Source organism: Lissotriton vulgaris, chromosome 2_1, assembly GCF_964263255.1.
Source record: "Lissotriton vulgaris chromosome 2_1, aLisVul1.2, whole genome shotgun sequence".
NCBI classification, from domain to species: domain Eukaryota; kingdom Metazoa; phylum Chordata; class Amphibia; order Caudata; family Salamandridae; genus Lissotriton; species Lissotriton vulgaris.
In genome coordinates, this window is record NC_141687.1 from 240064792 (window position 1) to 240086052 (window position 21261).

General features: G+C 42.4%; 1 protein-coding gene across 6 annotated transcripts in view; it reads left to right on the plus strand.

Annotated features, from left to right (window-relative positions):
* NF1 (neurofibromin 1) overlaps nucleotides 1-21261 on the plus strand; it is a 2008692-nt gene that overhangs the window by 1629847 nt on the left and 357584 nt on the right. For all 6 annotated transcript variants that reach the window (XM_086954827.1, XM_086954826.1, XM_086954830.1 and 3 more), the window contains 2 exons: nucleotides 8846-9003; nucleotides 9871-9993. In XM_086954827.1, coding sequence (XP_086810953.1) covers nucleotides 8846-9003; nucleotides 9871-9993 — 281 coding nt within the window. The remainder of the gene's footprint in view (nucleotides 1-8845; nucleotides 9004-9870; nucleotides 9994-21261) is intronic.

Below are 21261 nucleotides of genomic sequence, written 5' to 3' on the forward strand. Positions count from 1 at the left end.
GTGGCTCACGGACCGCGATTGGGTCTGCGGCAGAACTCTCTCCCTTCCCCAGCCGGAGCACGTAGTTGTGACAGACGCGTCCCTCTAGGGCTGGGGAAGCCACATGGGAGAGGCGGAGATCAGAGGCCTCTGGTCTCCGGCGGAGTCCCAGCTCCATATCAACCTTCTGGAGCTGCGGGCGATTCGTTTAGCACTGAAGGCATTCCTCCCCTCTGTCCGGGGGTGTGTAGTGCAGGTGTTCACAGACAACAGCACCGCCATGTAGTACTGCAACAAATAGGGCGGGGTGGGGTCGTGGACACTCTGCCAGGAGGCTCTGCGCCTCTGGCAGTGGCTGGCACATCAGGGCGTGACCCTGGTGGTTCAATACATGGCAGGTTCTCTGAACGCCAGAGCGGACGAGCTCAGCCTAAGGTGCATGATGGATCACGAATGGCGTCTGAACACGAACGTGGCGCAAGGCCTCTTTATGCAGTGGGGAAAGCCTTGGTTAGATCTATTCGCCACGGAAGAGAACGCGCAATGTCATCAGTTCTGCGCGTTAGAATTTCCAAGGCGACACTCGCTCTGGGACGCCTTTCGTCTCGAGTGGAGTTGCTGTCTGTTGAACGCCTTTCTGCCTATACCACTTCTGCCCAGAGTGCTGAAAAAAATCAAGCGCGACCGGGCCCAGGTCATCCTTGTGGCTCCGGTCTGGGCGCGAAGGTACTGGTATCCCGAGCTACTCAGTATGTCAGTCGATCCCCCGATTCGTCTGCCTCTTCAGGAGGACCTTCTGTCGCAGCAGCAGGGGACAGTCCTCCACGGAACCTGTCCAGTCTCGACCTCCATGCTTGGAGTTTGAGCGGCGACAGTTGAGGCCATTTGACTTGCCTCCTGAAGTCTGTAATGTCATTCTGGAAGCCAGGCTTCCCTCCACAAAGTCGTTATACGCCTGAAGGTGGAACAGATTTGTGGCATGGTGCACAGCAAAGGCTGTGGATCCTCTCAATGCCCCTCTTTCTGAGGTTCTCCTCTTCCTTCTTTCTCTTACCCAGCAGGGCTCTGCTCTGGGCACTATCAAGGGCTACCTTTCGGCCCTTTCAGCCTTCTTAAGGCTACATGATCAGCTTTCTTTGTTCAAGTCCCCCATTTAAACAGATTCTTCAAGGGCATCACTCATATGTTCCCTGCTGTTCCTTTCGTAATGCCCCAGTGGGACTTGAACCTGGTTCTAACTTACTTGATGTGCGCTCCCTTTGAGCCGCTTCATAACTGTCCTCTACGTCTTCTTACACTTAAGACTGCTTTTCTGGTTGCCATCACCTCTGCCAGGAGAGTGAGTGAGCTCCAGGCTCTCTCCTCTAAACCCCCTTTCCTTTCTGTCCATCTGGACAAGGTTGTGTTGCGTACATAACCCTCTTTCCTGCCCAAGGTAGTCACAGCCTTCCACATCTGGCAGTCTATCACCTTGCCCACCTTCTTTCCGCCTCCGCATCCCTCGAAAGAGGAAGAGAGGCTCCACCGTCTGGACCCAAAACGTGCGCTCTCTTACTATCTGGATCGCACAAGCCAGTTCCGGGTGAATGACCAACTCTTTGTTGGTTACGTGGGCGCTAAGAAAGGACGTGCGGTGCACAAGCGGACCATCTCTCGGTGGATCGTGTTGTGCATCCAAGCGTGTTACTCCTTGGCTAAGAAGGGCCCATTCCACTCGGGCCACGGCGACCACTACTGCCCTGGGCCGAGGAGTCCCCTTGCAGGACATTTGCCAGGCAGCTATGTGGGCCTCGCTGCACACGTTCGCAAGACACTACTGCCTGGACAGCCAAGTCCGGAGGGATGGCTTCTTTGGCCGTTCCGTCCTCCAGGACTTTCTGGTGTGATTATTGGTTCGCAGACCCACCACCGGGGTTGGTATTGCTGGGATATCTATTCTAAGGTAAGGAATCTATCACTAACGTGTCTCTTTCAGATGCACAAGTTACTACTTGTGTAACGATATATCTGTAAGAGACATTTGTTAGTGATAGATTCCTTACCGACTCACCCATCCTCCCCGTTCTGCGAACCGATTTCTAGCGTTAAGGTCATCCCCTTTCAGGGCCCTAGTTTCATGGCACCAGTGTTGGTTTTTATCATGGCTCTGCGTTTCTGGCGCGGAAGAGCTGTGTATTAGAACTGAAGTCAGCGCGCTGAGGCGGCGTCTAAGTACTCCGACGACGTCATCACGGCACTGACGCGGACGACGCCTACCGACGCGCATGGGTAATGCTACGCAAAAAATTCCGGATCCAGTGTGACGCCTGGGGATATTCTAAGGTAAGGAATCGGCCACTAACTAATGTCTCTTACAGGTATATCGTTACACAAGTAGTAACTTGTGCTTCTGCACATCTCTTCTTCTTCCTGCACTTGTCTTCGTCTTTCTGGACTTCTGTTGCCTCTTTCTGCATTTGCCTTGCTTCTTTCTGTGGTTTTCTTCCTCTTTCTTCACATGTCTGACCTTTGTAGGCATAGTTAGAAATTTTCCTTTAAAAAACCTTTGAAATTCACTGAAAAAAAACATAGATTTCAGGGATGTTATAGTTAGAAATTAGCATTTAAAAAACCTTAGAAATTCACAGAAAAAAACCATAGGTTTCAGGGACGTTTTAGTTAGTTGAAGATTTCACTCGTACAAAACCATAGAAATTTGCCCGTTCTAGTTATTAGACGTAACTACAACTCGCGCCCCCGCAATGCACTGCTGAGGACGTCACATTTTACATCGCTCATGACCTGCTCAGTGACATCACTGATGACATCTCAAATGACGTCACTGATATCATCCAGTGAATGTGTGTTTCTGTAAAGTATAAAAATACGATATATATATATATATATATATATATATATATATATATATATATATATATATATATATATATATATATATATATATATATGTGTTTTACTGAATGCATGGGTTAGAGACTAAACTGTGTGAATGTCTTTATTAGTCTTTTAGTTGGTTGGAAAATAAAAGGAAACAAGTCCCCAAAAAAAAGAAATGTAAAAGGTAATATTAATAAAAAATCTTTGGAATAATCCAGGAAGATCAAATAAATCTGGCAGCAGCAAGTGTGCAGGGATGTGTTGTGCCAGGAACTGGAGTCAAGAAGAAACTATACCTGAGTAGAGTGCACAGCACACGATCACTGTGAACAGATTATAGTGAACTGAATAATATCTTTATTGAAGGATGAAGGGACTTTGAGAGGAATCATGCTCCGTGGTCATAGAGACCGGGACAAATGTCAAATACTCCAGAAAACCCCCCCCGCCTCCTTTCAAAAAAGCAATACGTTTATAACAAATCAAGAAAAAAGGAACGTAAAACAAAATACACAGAATATACACTTGGTGAATTTTAAGGCACCACAACTCCCATAATGGGATTTATGGTAACATTAAAGTCACATGTCACTTAAACGCTTTATTGGTTGAAAGATGCAGTGTCAATCATACCGTGATCAAGTTCTCTGAGGGAACGAAACGCGTAGGTTGGCATTTCAACCTGGAGAAATTTGGAAAATAAATACTTGGAAAATCACCATTTGTGAGTGTGACAACATCTTTTCCCTGAAAAGGAGTGTGATATATATATATATATATATATATATATATATATCCACAATTACCGAATCATCAGCATCCCAATTCCTTGGAGGCAGATACGAATACGGGCTCCAGTTTTCCTTCGTGCAATATTCTTTATTTAGGTAGCTCAGTTCAAATCCTCCATGACTCGTTTCAGCCCCTAGAGACCTTGATCACATGATGTACTGGTGTTTCCTTCATTATTTAAAGTAACAGTGCTCATAACAAAAACTGAAAACAGACTGCCTATCCATTCTCTTACAACATTTAGCATGTTATGAAAATCTTGCTGTTAAATAAAAATGCTTTGTATTTCGATAACGGTTTCAAATACCCAATTGCACAAGAACAGAATGTGTCACATGCGATATGATCTAATTTGAGATGTAATTAGTACCCCCCTTAAACTATTCGTTAAAAACTTTGAACTGAAATTACTACCGCCTGTCCAAAGTTAAACAAATGAAAATACTCCTTTGCAGACAAATTTTGCAGTAAAATTTGATTACAAAACAGATTAATGTAGTTAAAACTGCTCCAAACATCATTTTTACTATGCAAATAATGCATTATACATAAAGGGGACATCACATGATAATCATATCAGTACTAATGCAAAATAACACAAATTCAATGTGCAAAAATGCAAATATTCAGTGCAAATCCTTGTCACATTGGAAATGGATGACCTTTACTAGGTTTTCTAAGTTACAGTAAAAATACTGTTTGTGCAAATGACGCATTCCTATGTGCAAACTAAGCAATGTAAAATTATATGCTGCTGCTGTGTACCATCAATAAAGTGCCTAGTGCAAAACCCGATTTAAGTGTATAATTGTTTTACCACCTCCTGGTACTCAATTAAGTGTAATTAAATACTGATTAGGTAACAGATCCCGGGGTGGAGTAACTGTATGGACAACATAATAATGTTTCAATAAACCAAATTGTTCCACTAATGTTTAAATAACTTTAACGATTGTGAGATTGTTACACACCAATCAATATCTAAATGCTTGCAGAAAAACTATTTAGAGATCAACATGAATATTATGGTAGATGTTATTCAGAGCCATGTATGTAAACCCTCATTTGTATTTAACCCATTTGGATTCTTGCAATCTAATTCCAGAATATATTTTGTCTCCAAACGCCTAAGCTTCACCTCCCTGTTGCCACCGCGCTTGGAGAAAGGAATACATTCAATTACAAAATATTTAAAATGTTGCAGGTCATTCGAGGGAATCTTCTTAAAATGCCTTGCAACTGAGTAGGATTCATCTGAGTTAGTTATGGCCCTTATGTGCTGGAGCACTCTTCTGTGGACCTGCAGCTTCGTGCTACCGACATACTGCAGGCCACAAGAGCACATAAACTGCATATTCGGATTTGCAAGTCAACCACTTGTCAATGTTGCATGGCTTGTCCTTGAATGGAGAGGTATATGAGCTTTTATTTGTCCCATATTTACAGGCCTTGCATGACTGACATTTGACAAAACATTTCCGGGTTGATAACCGTGAGAGGGACGGGCGGAAAAAGAAGCTAGGAGGTCTTATGCTTGGATCTAATTTGACGTATTTATTTAAGGACTGTACACACAAAACAAAGGTAGAAAATAAAAGGAATTTTCTGGTGGTGGAACATTCAATTGGAGGCCAGAGTCCTCGGGCAACGTCCTCTTCTCTCCAGGTGGGTGTTGGTGGTGGTTCCCCGGGTAGCGTGTAGAGAGAAGAGACACAGATGGTAAGTATGGTCATCCCGATTTAAAGGGGCACTGTCACCAAGTTTATGAAAAGAAATCCTGAAGTGCTCAGGGGGGGAACTAGTGAGGGGAAAGGAAATAATACTGTGCAACTTAAATAGATATGCGGGTTAAGGTTGATGGCTTGTCCTTGATTCAGGCTACAAGCCCGTAGTAAGGGAAAAGGGAAGATAGGGTCAGAACACAGAACGCTTCAATGCCCCCTAATTAATTACAGCTCTGTCTCGTTAGAGCCCAGGGTGTTGTCCGTTAGTATCAAACTGGCAGTCCACGGTAATAGACGCGAGTTGAGACCTTTACGACATGCCGGTCCACACATACATGCCTGCTCCCCTCTCCCTTGCAGTAATAGGCGCCCCGCTCCTATGGTCAAAACAGCAGTAAATAAAAGGACCGAACCGTAAAGAAAAAGGCAAACCCAACACCAACTTCTAATTACCGACTTCCTCCCTCCAACCCCCCCCTGCACAGTTCACGCACCGTGGTAGCCGTAGCTCTCCAGAGCTACTGCAGCACTTGGGCGTCCTCTGGGGGTAGCCACCACTCCTCGGACCAGGTCTCGTCCTCTCCGGCGGCGGCCTCGTCTTCGTCCGCTCACGAGTCTGCAGTGTCCAAAGGCGGGTCCTCGGTGTCCACAGGCGGGTCCTCGGTGTTGGTCTTCCTCGTAGTTTCCGCGTCCCCTCTCCTCCTCGTGTCTTCTGTGTTTTTTTTTTTTTTAGTCATCCGCTCCGCCCTCCTAATGGTCCCGCTCGCTTCCCATTGGCCAGGATTCTCGTGTAGGGAAGAGGTCTCCGGGTTAGTTAACCCTCGACCGTCCGGGCCAGGCAGATCATTGACAAGACTCCGGTGGGGGCTGATTAAGGGAGTAAAGGCAGGCTTCTCCTCACATCTAATTGCTTTTAGATTTCATTTCAGGGCTGTTGTTGACTACCAGATCCCTGGTGCTTGGAGCCCTTCTATAAGTGATAATTGGTGAACTAGGTATACTCTCACCTAAAATGGGGTAACTCTGAATTAGGTGCCAGCTCTTCTTTAGTATTCTATAAAGACTGTCCTTCTGTCTATTATACGTGAGAATGAGCCTCAGGCTATTAATAGTGGTGTGACATGTCTCTGTATTGGCTTTAGCTCGCGAGCTTTTATTTTCAGATCTGGGCTGTTTCAAGATCTCGCTTCGGGAGACATTTCAAGTGTGTTTTATGGCATCATCTATGATGTGGATAGCATAACCCCTTTCACAAAATCTTTTCTTACACTGTTGTTGGGCCACCTCTAAGTTTTCACTCCTACAGCAAATTCGTAGAATACGCAGCATTTCCCCATAGGGAATACTGCATATTGTGTGCTTTGGATGAAAACTTGATGAGTGGAGTAATGTATTGCCAGCGGTTGTCTTACGATGTAACCTGGTTTCCAACTTACCGCTTGCAATAAATACCTCCACATCCAAAAATGTAATGTACTGATCACTAATGTCATGAGTGAAATGCAAATTAAGATTATTAACATTCAATTTAGAAATGAATTCCTCCGCACTGGTTTTGTCTCCACGCCAAATCACAAAGAGGTCATCGATGAACCGGACCCATTTCACTATATTGTTGTGAAGATTCTCTGCAAAGTCAGTAGGTAAAATCATTTGTTCCCACCATCCCATATGTAAGGAGGCGTACCTAGGGGAAAAACTAGCCCCCATAGCTATGCCTCTTACTTGATGGTACTCAGACTGGTCAAACATAAAGTAGTTGTTATCCAAGCAGAATCTAGTTAAATCAATGAGCATCTTATTGTGTGTATAGAACTCCATGTGTCTTTTTCCCAGGAAGTAGCTCAAGACCACTACCATGTACTAATCCAAACACTCCGCCAATACCCAACCACTTATAAATTCACTCTGGCACTCTCCTTGCAGTATTCTAATCTTTCAGTCAGTAGCTATGTACTCATGCAATGATCCAGGCACTAACTGATCACTGTTACAATTCCATATGCCCTACCCATACAGTCCTGTACCCACTTACACAATTTTCATTTGCTCCTTCAATTCCCCAGGTAGCACCCATGCAGTCTCGCAATCAACGGTCACTACCTGTGCACTCCTCCAGTCACCCAGCCGCTACCATGTACTTATCCAAACACTCCTCCAATACCCAAGCACTGATAAATTCACCACACACTCTCCTTGCAGTACTCGAATTATCCACTCAGTTTCCATGTACTCATGCAATGACTCAGTCACTAACACTTGCACTGCTGCAATCCCTTGAGGACTACCAATGCAGTCTAGTAATCTCCCTGGTACTACCTATGCAGTCCTCCAATCAACCAGCCAATCCTATGTGCTTATCCAATCACTACGCCAAAACCATGTCACTTAAAGGCTATTTTATTGGTTGAAACCTGCAGTGTCATTCATACCTTGATCAAGTTCTCTGAGAGAACGAAACATGTCAATTGGCATTTCAACCTGGAGAATTTTGGAAAATAAATACTTGGAAAAGTGCGACTTCATATTTCCCCTGAAAAGGAGCGTGTGATTATATATTTCCCAAGTTGCCCTAAAAATGAAGAAGTACTCCATAGCAGAAGATTTCTTCCAAATCCTTTATTTTCTAAAAGCAAAAACTGTCATCTGCATTCCGAATCTTCTCCTTGGGAATTTTTACTTATAAGCACCACAAGTCCCACTATGAAGTGTACAGCTGAACCCACTGAAGGGCAACACAATTAATTAAGAATGCATAAAAGGTGTTTGTGAGTTAACTGTGAAGTCTCATTAAGCCTGTGAACAAGAAGCTGAGAGCTCCGAAACGCGTTAGGAAAGTGAAGATTTTGATTTTAGAAAATAAAGGATTTGGAAGAAATCTGCTGTTGAGTGCATTTTCATTTTGAGGGCAACGTGGGAAACACACACACACACACCCACACACACACACACACACACACACGCGTGCACGAGCACACGCACCCATATACATATATTTTTTTTTTGCCTATGCTATTTATCCAAACACTCAACGGTGGAAGGTTGATTATAGAAATATTACAGTTTCTTAACTGTAAGCAAAGTGTTTGGGCTCAGATCCAATATAAGTGCATCCATTTAGCCTGTGATGATACTCTGAATAGCTCATCAATTCAAGAAACTGAAGTGTGGCTTACAATGATCAAAAGTGGACGTGTGACCGAATAGAAGCAAGGAAACTGTATTCCTGATGCATTGTAATTGCTATAGCACATATTCTAGTTACAGATGGAAACCATGCAACAATATTTGTTTGTGGGATTCATTTTAAAAGGAAGGTCACTGCATTAATTACGTTGTTGGCAGAGAAACATGCTAATCGGACATCTCATCTTGCATACTTGCTGTACATAACAATTGTTTGACATGCCTTCCAATGTGTCTCAGAAAAGAAGCCATGAGAGATTCTTGTTTTTATTAATGATTTTCTGCAGGACCTTGAAGGAAAATCAGCCATGGTCCTCGCCAAAGGGTTCTGGAATACATCTTGCCGCTTGCTATCCTACAGTGGGACAGATAAGCCCTCGTACAAGGAAGTCCATGAGCCTGGATATGGGGCAGCCCTCACAAGCAAACACTAAAAAGCTGCTTGGTTAGTATATCCTGACCACTCAAAAACAGTATTTATTTTTTAAGTTGCAGTAAAAGAATGAGTATTTTATTAGAATGAAGTGTTCCTTGATGCGATGTGGGTTATTTAGATGGTTTGCAATCATAGAACTGCTGATTAAGTTGTACTGTAATAATGCCAGACTTCGTCAATGTCTAGTAACAAACCATGTCAAGAAAATCACTTAAAACTGGGTATACAGTGAAGGTTCTTATTTTTTTTATTAAGACTTATTTTGACCAAGAACAGAGTAGGCTAAGAAGAAGCTATTGTGAACTATTTGATCCCTAAATTCCCCGAATGCATTTAATCCAAAGATCTACTGGATCTATATAATGCATTTGGTGTAGTAACAGTTGACGCATTTTGACATTTAAAATGCATTTAAATTAAAACAAAGAAAATGTGTCTGTGCCATTGGCCTGCGATCTATGTCAATACATGTACTAAAGAATAGATATTTGCGAAAGATCTAAGAGACCGAAGATACTCATAAAGCCAGGCACGGGGATGGGAAATAAGCTCAAGGTGCTTGAAAATGTTGGATATTTTAAATAGAGAATTGAAATGGGGATTGGTAAGCAGGGAGGGGTGCTGCACAGATGACATACAAATGTAATCAGAGATTATGCCTCATATATCTTCATGGTATTGATGTCCATTGTTAATACCGTAGTGTTGTAGATACGGAATTTAGCAAAGAAAGAAAAAGAACAGCATCTGTTTAGTTTATTTATTGTAATACTTGTAAAATAAAATCACCAGTCTATTGAAAAGCTAAGAAAATATTGTAGAAAGAAGTGCCTTATTATTGGTTGCTAAATAACTTACTGCTATGGTATTTGACAGGTACTAGGAAAAGCTTTGATCATTTGATATCGGACACTAAAGCTCCAAAAAGACAGGAAATTGAGTCTGGTATCACTACACCTCCCAAAATGAGAAGGGTTGCAGAGAACGATTATGACATGGGTGAGTAGCAAGACGTGCTTAGCTGTAATATGGTAATGTAATGAATGAGAGTTTTGTAATTCAGAGATGCAATCTAGGATGTTGTTAGGGCTGATAAGTTAACAGAATGTCACAAACATATACAGTATGCATGTCACTGCATATTAGTTAAGTCTTTCACTTAAGATATACTGCCTTTGCCAAGTTCTACTTGAAGGGAACTTCATAAGCTGTTTTTGGTTGCTTTATTGTCTGTATACTCAGGTGAAGTTAAAGGTTAAGGTGACTAAGTCTTAAGTGTACTTTCTGCTTGTTACAAATGTCAATCTCAATGTAGTCTCTTTTTGTGCTTAAGTCCCCCCACAACCTCCACCCAAAAGGTATAATTTATACCATGCTGACTCCAAAATCTGTGAGTTTTAAGCTTTGTTTTAGCTGTAAGGGGCAGATGATGTTTGTTAGTGGTTAATGCATCTGACCGGTAGTCCCTGGGTGACAGTGTAGGGCCCTCTAAATGCTGTGCTTAAAAGCATCCAAAGGCAATAAAGGAGAGGGATGTCAAACATTTTTTCAGGGCGAGGGGGCAAATCAATTCTTTTGAATGGAGAAAAGCAAGCTCTGGCCAGATTTATACAGTATTTGATGAGTCCGTGTTAAAAATGTTTCGGATTTGACTCCCATGCTTTAGACCTTAGCAGGAAATACCAATGTTGTACCATCTTGCATACTGACACCATCTCTCCTCTAGAATGTGTAGACAGTCTCAACCTTTGTTAGAAAATCCTTTTCTTGGTTTGAGCTTGATTTTGATGTTTGCGGCCACCTCAGATCAACAAAATTAACATTAGACTGCATCGCAGTGCAAAATTGTTATAAGGTCTGGTGTTCCAGGTAATTGCTGATGTACAAGAAGAAAGGGGTGGTGTGAGCTTCGCCTGATCTGGAACTTATCATTTTGCAAGTTTCCAAGGAAGCTTATAATCGCACTCTCTCAATTTCTGCAATGTCTAGAGATGCAGCATTTGCAAGTCTCCTTTTGTCTTACGAAAAATTTCCAAGTGCATATTACATGCTGACACTGAAAATTCTCGCTGTTTATGATCGAGATGGAGCACTTCCAGTTTCTAACACTACTGGGAATCTTGATCTCAGTTCCCGGAGGTTTCATTAATGCTTGAATTAGTGGCACAGATCAAACATATTCCCACCGGTAAACATAATGCTTAATATTTGAAAAAAACTGGCAATGCCTTAAGATTTTCTTAGCTCTGACATATATCAATCCTTCTCCTTTTGCATTCAATTGATCACAAATTCGTTATGTACTATAAAAATGCCATTACATAGATTGCATATCATGATTGTTCCAAATAAGTAGTATTGGACATTTATGTAGAGATTCATTTCTCCTGAGTTGTTCCATGTCTAGTGTCAGTAGTTGGTCTGTGGCAGTTTTTTCCTTTCCATTATTTAAAAAAAAATGTTTTTAAGTGCAGCATGTATGATTTAAAACAGTACCCGTGAACGCAACATGATTACTTACCTACTTGCCTACCATGGGTCAACTTGAGAGCTTCTGTTTTTGGCTGATGTTTTGAATCCAGCCATACCAGACTAATGAGACCGTTCAATAACTTAATTGTCAGTGTAGTGGAAATGGAGCACTAGTCTGCTCAATTTTTGCTTATATCAGCTAATGGTAGGCAAAGCAGTGGCTTTACTTCTTGTGGTGAGACAGGGCTGTAAGAAATGCACCATGTGCCTCTGCCTCTTTGTCATGGTAGCAGTGCTTTGCTTGAACTCAAAATCTTCGCATACCTCTCTTAGTCTGAGTGCACATCTGCAGTAATTTCATGCGAAATATAAATATATCTAGCCTCTACATGCTAATTGGAATCTTAAATGTAGGCACCTCAGGGATAATATTGATACAGGGCCCTCAGTCCACTCACAATGTTAAATCTGTCTTATACAATTCTAAGAGTATTGGCCAGCTTCCTCTCTCCCTACGTTAAAGAACTAATCCACAGTGACCAAATGGATTCACCCTCAAATGCAATACATCTCTTAATGTCACAAGAATATTTAGGAGCTTTGAAGAAACTCCTTTCACACAGTCTTCTCGATAGACCTAGAAAAAATGTTTGATACTTTACACTGTGGTTATTTGCAGACTGTGATGTAATGCATAAATCCTGAGGAGGAGTGGGATAAATGGATCACCCTAATGTATACACATTGTCAGGTTTTGGCAAGTACCTCTCAGTGCATTTCTGGGTCATGCACAATATTCTGGGTCGCAAGGCAGGAGGGACACTTTTTGCCAGTGCTATTCGCATTGGCTGTGGAACTCTTTGCCAACATGCTGAGGGTGGATAGGCATGGCCAGGGCATCCTTCTGAGAGTCTCAGAACACATAATCTGACTATACAGAAACAACATGCTGCTGTGGCTTTGGGATACTGCAGCAAGGTTTCCCCAGAGTGTCCAATACCTGGCGGAGCTGGGTAGAGTGTCTGACATTACTGCCAACTGGGAGAACAATGACACAAACTCCAGCAATGGTGACCTGTATGGCAAACAAATGGGGACCACACGGTCTCCGATATCTAAGATTCAGAACTAAAAGGGAGAATGTATTGGAGAGGGGACTCTGGGCAGTGCATTAGTCATTGTAGAGAGTATCCCTGTATATACTGCAGCATCTAATCAGCTAGGGGGATAGAAGGCACCTGATCGTGAGCGGCACTTCCTGGCCACTCAACTGCAATGGCTGGCTAAGTAGCTTGATGGGATAAAGCTAGGAGAGGCAAGGGCCAACAGCGAACCACAGCAGGAGCGAGCGATGAGAAGCTGGTGGGGCCCTCCCAAAACCCAGCGAGGAAGACTAAACACCCAAGAAAGGCCCTACAAAGTTGGAGGTGGGGTAGTTAAGAGCACCCAGCACTGCCCAGCATATGCTCTGGCACTGCCCCAGCGGAAAATCCCACCGCCTGAGGGTGATTTTGTTTACTGCTTAAAAGATAAGAGATTGGTCGGAAGCAGATACACCCACCACAAGTAATGCCATGAAACTGGGGTAATTTGAAGTCTGGCCTCCATGATTGAGGAATATAGTCGAATAGAGGCTCAGTTCTTGATGTATGGCGCAGTGGTGCAGTTAATAAAACAGAACCACAAACCCAAACTGATATCCTATCTCTCCAAAAGACAACTATCAATGATTTATAGGTTTGATGGTAGGAGAAAATAGGCAGAGAACTGAGTGATAAAGAATGGGACACTGTTCTGGAATTCCCAGGCAGTGTCTCCGGGAACACCACATTCAAGTACACACAGTTTAACTGCGCCAATACCATTTACCTAAAAACCCTACAAACTGAAATGATGTAGCAGCGACTGACAACAAGAGGTGTCCTAGGGGCATGTTAGTGGACATTCTTTTCTTGCATATTGTCTGGAGTTGTCCTAAGGTTGCCCATTTCTGGAATGGTGCCACAGTCGGCATGGAAAATTTTAGATACCGTTAATCTTTGTCCTATGGATGTATCCTTGGTGTTCCTCTATACTGGACGAAGTCGCAGAAGGTGGGAATCAAGTTTCTGAACCTGCGGCTAGTGCTGCCTAATAAAGCTATACTAATGCTCTGGCGTCCACGTGAAGGCCTGCCCCATTGTACATGGAAAAAGGAGGGAGAACGGTGGCTGATTGCAGGGAGCATAGCCTTTTGGGATAAAGAGAAATGGGGACAATGCAGACAACCTGTTGCAGATTATGTGGATGCAAGTATTACATTTCTTCAATGAGTTTAGACAGTGAGTCCACTCTGCTTAACAAATACTGGGACATTCATCAGGGAAGATAAGGGCACTATCAAAGCACGTGGTGAAACACAAAGATAGCGGCTACTGAAATAAGAAGGTGGAAGGACTCAAAAGCCATGGATCTGTGGACTGCTGAAGTAATGAAAGGCGGACCTTAGCATCCAGTGTTAAAGTTGATGTTGCTAGCTACGGTTTAAGGCTATTTTAAGTTAGGGTACCTGTAATTGGAGACATTGAAAGGTGCAGTCATGACTGCATGAGAAACCGGAAGCTCACTTTAAAGTGAATTTGCATATATGTTAATGAAACGGTCATCCTTGAAATGCTCTACGTACACAACTTAATCGTAATAATACAGAAATAAATACAATGAAAAGACCTTTTAGGAAAAAAAACTTAAAACAATCTCATTCTCAGAGCCTTCATAAGCATATATATATATATATATATATATATTCACTGAAAAAACCATAGGTTTCACACCAGTTATAGTTAGGAATTAGCATTTAAAAAACCTATTAAATTCACTGAAAAAACCATAGGTTTCACACCAGTTATAGTTAGCTGGAAATTTTACTGATATAAAACCATTGAAATTCCCACGTTATAGTTAGTCGGACTCACTATAACTTGCGCGTGCAATGCACTGCTGATGACATCACATATTACATCACTCATGACATGGTCAGTGACATCACTCATGACACCATCCTTGTGACATAGTGACAGACCTCCTTTCACTATAATGTAACCCTTGAGACACATATTCAAAAATAGAAACTGAAATTTTTTAAAAAATGGAGATACCTATATCAGTTACAACAAGCAATTCAGTAATTCCACTATCTATATACACATCCACTCATTCACCAATAGTTCTATATAGTCACTCATACATATACTCACTCATCATATGAAGTGATACACCTATACATCCTGTTACACACCGACATTCATCCAAAAGTTACTCACACACATATTCACACGTGCAAATAAACTATTGGACATCCATTTATTTGAATATAGAGTTATACACACACTTCCACCTTACTTCTATTTAAAATTACACATATTTATTCTCTTAAACAATCACTTATAGAAACACATACTTATTTAAACAGGAACTCTTACAATCTCTTACTCTCACATATACTCACTTATATACATCAATATTCATATATACTAGATTAAAACATATGTAGTTACTGATAAAGACACTAGTGAGACAGTCATTCACTCACTAACAAACACATATAGACACTCATCCACCCATACAGTCCTGTACATATGTTGTCTTCAAAACACATACAAACAAAGAGTCAGTCACTCATGCATCTATGTGCTAAGTAATACCCCCACCAAACCATATAGACACTCATACTGATACTAATAAAAATATCTAATAACCCATATACATACACATGAGTGGATGTGTATTAGATGGTGATATTACTGAATTGGTTGTTGTAACTGGTATGGGTATATCCACTTTTTTGAAAATATTAGTTTCTATTTTTGAATATGTGTTTCATGGGTTACATTACACTGAAAGGAGGTCTGTCACTGTGTCACAAGGATGGTGTCATCAGTGATGTCATGAGTGATGTCACTGACCATGTCATGAGTGATGTAATATGTGATGTCATCAGCAGTGCATTGCACGCGCAAGTTATAGTGAGTCCGACTAACTATAACGTGGGAATTTCAATGGTTTTATATCAGTAAAATTTCCAGCTAACTATAACTGGTGTGAAACCTATGGTTTTTTCAGTGAATTTAATAGGTTTTTTAAATGCTAATTCCTAACTATAACTGGTGTGAAACCTATGGTTTTTTCAGTGAATTTCATAGGTTTTTTAAATGCTAATTCCTAACTATAACTGGTGTGAAACCTATGGTTTTTTCAGTGAATTTCATAGGTTTTTTAAATGCTAATTCCTTTGTATATCGAGTTTCTAACCTTTTTTTTTTTTACAATTTGCTGTTTTTTTTTAAGTATTCATTTTTTCTTATAATTTTTTTCTTTTGCGCTCTGGGTGCGCGCTCCGGGAAGCTTTCAGCTAAGCTCTCCTGTAAGCTTCTCCGAGAGCTCATCTGAAAGCGCACCCAGAGCGCAACTGTCGTTCGTGAAAAAAAAATATGAATGAAAAGTTAATAATAATGCAAAACATTTCGTACCATACAAATAAAATTAGTTTTTTTTAATATGGAAAATGATTATGCATTTCTATAAAAGATTGATGACGTCACTTCGGCGCGCAACGTAAGTGCCCTCGGAAGCGCATACGTGCGCGGCGCATAAACGCACGGAAAAGCGCCTACGATCGCGCCACGTTTGCGCCCCGGAAGCGCCTACGATCGCGCTGCGTAAACGCACCCGGAAGTGCTCCGGAGCGCGCAGCGTAAACGCGTCGGGTCATGTGACCCTCAAATAACACTTTTCATTGGTTGCTAACAGTTTTTTTTTACAATGAATGAAATCCCCACCCATTTCCTTCACTTCTTCTTTCACTTTTGTGACTGAAAGACCTGCCTTTTTTGCTGCTCCATATTCCTGGATTCATCATGGCTGCCAGACCATCCAGCAGTGAAGATGACTTCATTGATGAAGAGCCTCCTACCCCAAAGGTGAAGGAACATTTCATTTGGAAATTTTTTAAGTTTCCAGAAGGCCAGAAGAAGGTGAATGCACCAAAAGTAGAGTGCAGGATCTGCAAACAGGTCCTGTCACGGGGTAACCCCCAAAAAAAATACTCTTTTGGGAACTTTACGATGATCCGACATGTGGAGAGGAGGCACCCCCAGAATTTTGCCCGGGAAAGTGTCAGGGCTCTGGCACAGGAGGTTCCCAGAGATGGGGCCTCTACATCAACAGGAGGAGCAACTTCTTCTGGAAGAGACCAATCTCAGGGGCAGGTAGCCAACATCCAACCTGCATTCAACCATGGGCTCGTCAGATGCAGATACTGCAATCAACTCCTCACCTATGGGGAGCAAAGTGTCCAGCTCATGGTTCGGGCATTAGAGAACCATCACTGCCCTTCCCACCCCTAATTTTTTTCTTTTCTTTTTGCTCCTGTTGAGCAGTTTCTATTCCCTGTTTTTGTTCCTCTTCAGTTAAAAGAAGAAAACCAAAAGTTCTTTTCAGAACTACCTCCAATTCTCATCAAAGAGCTATAATCTTAAAAAATGAAGAGTAAGTGAAATATAGTGCATTGATAATTGAAAGGAGAATGAGTAAGAAAGAACAGAAAGGTATGAGAGGTGAAAGGAAGTGAAGTAGGAGGAATGAAAGAAGGTGAGTGTTAGAAAAGAAAGTTATGACACAGTGAATAAACTGGAGTATTTCTGACATATCTGTAAACACAAAAGTAACGCATTGCAGGAGTGCGTCACAAAAGTGACGCAACTCCAGTAATGTGTCCTTTCACATGGAAAAAGCACCATGTGAAAGGTTTGCTGTGAAGCAGGCGCAAGATTTTGGCGCAACTGCATCCTAAAAGTGACGCACTGCGTCATTATTACCAAGCTTTTTGCAAGGAACACCCCCTCTGCATGCATTATACCTGACACTATTTTTTAAAAAGTGACGCATCTAGGTACATGGGTCACTTTTTAAAACTCTGCGCCATATTGTATCTGCATCAGGTATATTGTATGCAGAGGGGCAATCCCGCGCAAAAAGCTTGGTAATAACAACGTACTGAAATCTATGAGATTTCCCTGCGTCACTTTTAGGATGCTATTGCGTCAAAATTTTGCGCCGGCCTCGCATCACTTTTATGTTTACACATATGTCAGAAATACTGACGTATCTGTAGCTCCTTGCAACATGATTCGTCATACATTAAATATGACACATCTGGAATGTCATAAGGACTGTGGACAGAAAAGTGACGCATCACACCAGCAGTGTAATAAAATGTGCCTCGTTGCACTATATTTAAAGGATGCAACAGCATCCTAAAAGTGACGCAGTGAAATCTCAAACATTTCACTGCGTCGCTATTACAAAGCTTTTAGTGGGAGAACACCCCCTCTGCATGCATTATACCTCACGCAGATATAATGTGGCGCTTGATTTTAAAAAGTGACCCATCTACCTAGATACCTCACTTTTTAAATATAACGCAACGCGGCACATTTTTTTACACTACTGGTGCAATGCGTCACTTTTCTGTGCGCACTCCTTATGACATTCCAAGTAACGCATTGCTGGAGTGCGTCACAAAAGTGACGCAACTCCAGTAATGTGTCCTTTCAAATGGGGAAAGCAGCATATGAAAGGTCTTGCCTCAGTCTAACACCTGCTGTAAAGCAGGCACAAGATTTTGACGCAACAGCATCCTAAAACTGACGCAGTGAAATCTGAAAGATTTCACTGCGTCGCTATTACAAAGCTTTTTGCGGGAGAACACCCCCTCTGCATGCATTATACCTGACGCTATTTTTAAAAAGTGACGCATCTAGGTACATGGGTCACTTTTTAAAACTCTGCGCCATATTGTATCTGCAACATGATTCGTCATACATTAAATATGACACATCTGGAATGTCATAAGGAGTGCGCACAGAAAAGTGACGCATAACACCAGCAGTGTAATAAAATGTACCTCGTTGCACTATATTTAAAAAGTGACGCATCTAGATAGATGCGTCACTTTTTAAATATTGCATAACAATGCGCATTTTTTTACACCGCTGGTGCGTCACAAAAATTGACGCACAGGAAGCGCAAAACTAACAGCGCAAGGCCTTCATAAATATAATCCTGGATTTTCCCCGTGCTTCGCCGGTGCGCGTACCATGCGCTTCCCCCGCGCAAAACGAAAAAAAAATTTTAATGCCCTGCAGGACCCTATTTTAGTCCCTACATCAAACCTAGGGGGTCAGAGGGGGTCTACTCTTCCCCCTTATGGTCATTTGCCCCTTTTTTTTTCAAACCCCTTGTGTCTCGATTTTACCGAGACACAAGATGGCGGCCGCTCCGGACTGTTTAGAATGTTTACAGACAACTGAGAGCCAATCAGCTTCCTGCGCGCAAGTCGCGTGTCGCGCCGGGAGCGCTCACGGGTGCGCGCACGGGAGAGCGCCTATAGATATATATATTTTTTTGAACCTAAATTACTCAAAATCCACTGGAGCACATATCTTGAGACATAGCAAAGGCACATCGGGCTACCAGTCCCTACAATTTTGCCAAGTTTGGTGGAAATCCATTCAGCCGTTCGGGCTAAAAGTGAAATCGACCGCCCTATGGAAATTAACATGGGGAAAACGCGTTTTGGGACCCCCCTTTTATCTCGGCCCCCGCTTGACGAATCCCCCCCAAACTTTCAGGGAAGGACCGGACCGCCATGAGACCATTTTCCTGAAAATTTCAGGCAGATTCGTCAACCGGCGCCAAAGTTATTCAAAATAGAATGTTGAGATTTAACATTGAAAATTATCCTAACTATAACTACCTACTGGCGACCGCCAGTAGGTAATATATATATATATATATATATATATATATATATATATATATATATATATATATATATATATATATATATATATATATATATATATATATATATATATATATATATATATATATATATATATATATATATATATCACTGTCCAAACAACTAGCTTATTATATTGAGCTCTCCCGCTATAGCAGTTTATTTTTCACTTGCTTACACCTTTCTCATGTATGGGGTTTTCCATGAATAAAAAAAAAATACTTACATTACCAGCCAGCTATTGCAGTTCTGTTGTAGGGTGTAGCTCTGCTGAATAGTGATACCTCACCTCATCTCGTGAATATTGTCCAAATGCCAGCCTGGATTGGGAAATAACTCTCTGGCTTGTGCTCCGACTCGGACCCACCCTGGATATGAAATTTAGGAGCCATATGAAGCTGATGCTTGTTCCTTTTTACCCCACATCTTTTGATGTAGACCCTATTTCTCCTCAAAGTATTTACTCCAAAATTTATATTTTACCTTGTTTATAAGGCAGGAATTCTCCCCTGAAATTTAAAGTCTTTTACCATGTCGATCCTGTCACAAGCAGATGTCTCTTTTGGAGCCACATGATGTCTTTTATGTGGTACCTGGAGCCCAAGGATAACTCTAGGCAGTATGAGACATGTCTTTTTGTGCACTAAAACTGTCATGAAGTGAAAGGTATGGCTTCATGTATGTTAAGGCGATCATGAACCTGGAGGAAAATCTTCACATGGTGCAGACCCGAGACAAATGCCAAGCCCACTGGCAGCCCAATCCACGCTCTGGCTCCCTCTCAAACCCACATGAGACCAGCAAATCCTTGAAGTAGGCTACTTCCAAGGACTAGTCCAGGAAAAAAATCAAAAAGAACCTTGAGGGTCTCTTCGGCTTCACGGCTTCACGGCTTCACTCGTAGTACCAAGTTTCGAGAATTTCCTGCTCCTGGTTTTCACTAAGGCCCTCTTACGCTCCACCACAGCTCCTTCTGGTGAGCAGCTGGTCGCAAGAATCTGTTGGGACATCCAAACACGATTCCTCCACGGCCTCCATTCCTGGTGCCACTAGACCTCCCTCCCCTCCACCCCCATTAGTTCCCCCTTCTCCTGACAGTGTTGCTGCAGCAGCCATACCTCTTACTCTGCCAAAGACCTTGCTGGTCTCATTCATCATATACTTCACATCCTTTACAGAAAATGATGACTTCTCAGAAAACAAATACCATCATAGTAGAGCCAGGGACTTCAGGTCCAGCACTATCTGGAGAAGTCACTTTAAATGCCTGTGTCCTGGGGACAATACCAAACGTATCTGCCACTTAATTGATAAGGTGCAACGGTCCAAAGAAGAAGTCCTACTGCTAGCAGTCGATGCCGAATAGGCTTTCGACCGTGTTCACTGGCCATACCTATTCTCTAATCTTGAGTGTTTTGGGTTGGGGCCCAGGTTTCGACAGTGGGTTGCGCTCCAACAGCGGCTCTTAGGGTCAATGGCTTGCTCTCAGACGGCTTAGCGTGGGAGGGGTATTAGGCAGGGTTGCCCCCTCTCCCCTTTGTTTTTCGCCTTTTATATGGAGCCCCTCGCCCAACGGCTTCGGGACAACCCAGGTATCCCGTTCCGGTTAGATCACCATCTCATTAGTCTCTACGCAGATGACGCCATTTTCTCGGTGGCTCATCTCTTGACCTCACTGCCAGCTACTGTGGATGACCTACGGACTTTCAGGCAGGTCTTTGGCTTTAAAATTAATATGCAGAAGTCTCAAGTACTCTACCTTACCGCAGCTCAACCAACGGTCGACGCCATATGGGCCCGCTTTGCCTTTGACTGGGTGTCGGATGGTATTACATATCTTGGATTGGTCCTCCACAAAAGTCTCGCTAAAACAACGGACATGAACTACTCAACCCTTCAAACTCGCATCCGTGCAGACTTGGCTCGCTGGCGGCGCCTGCCTTTGACTTGGT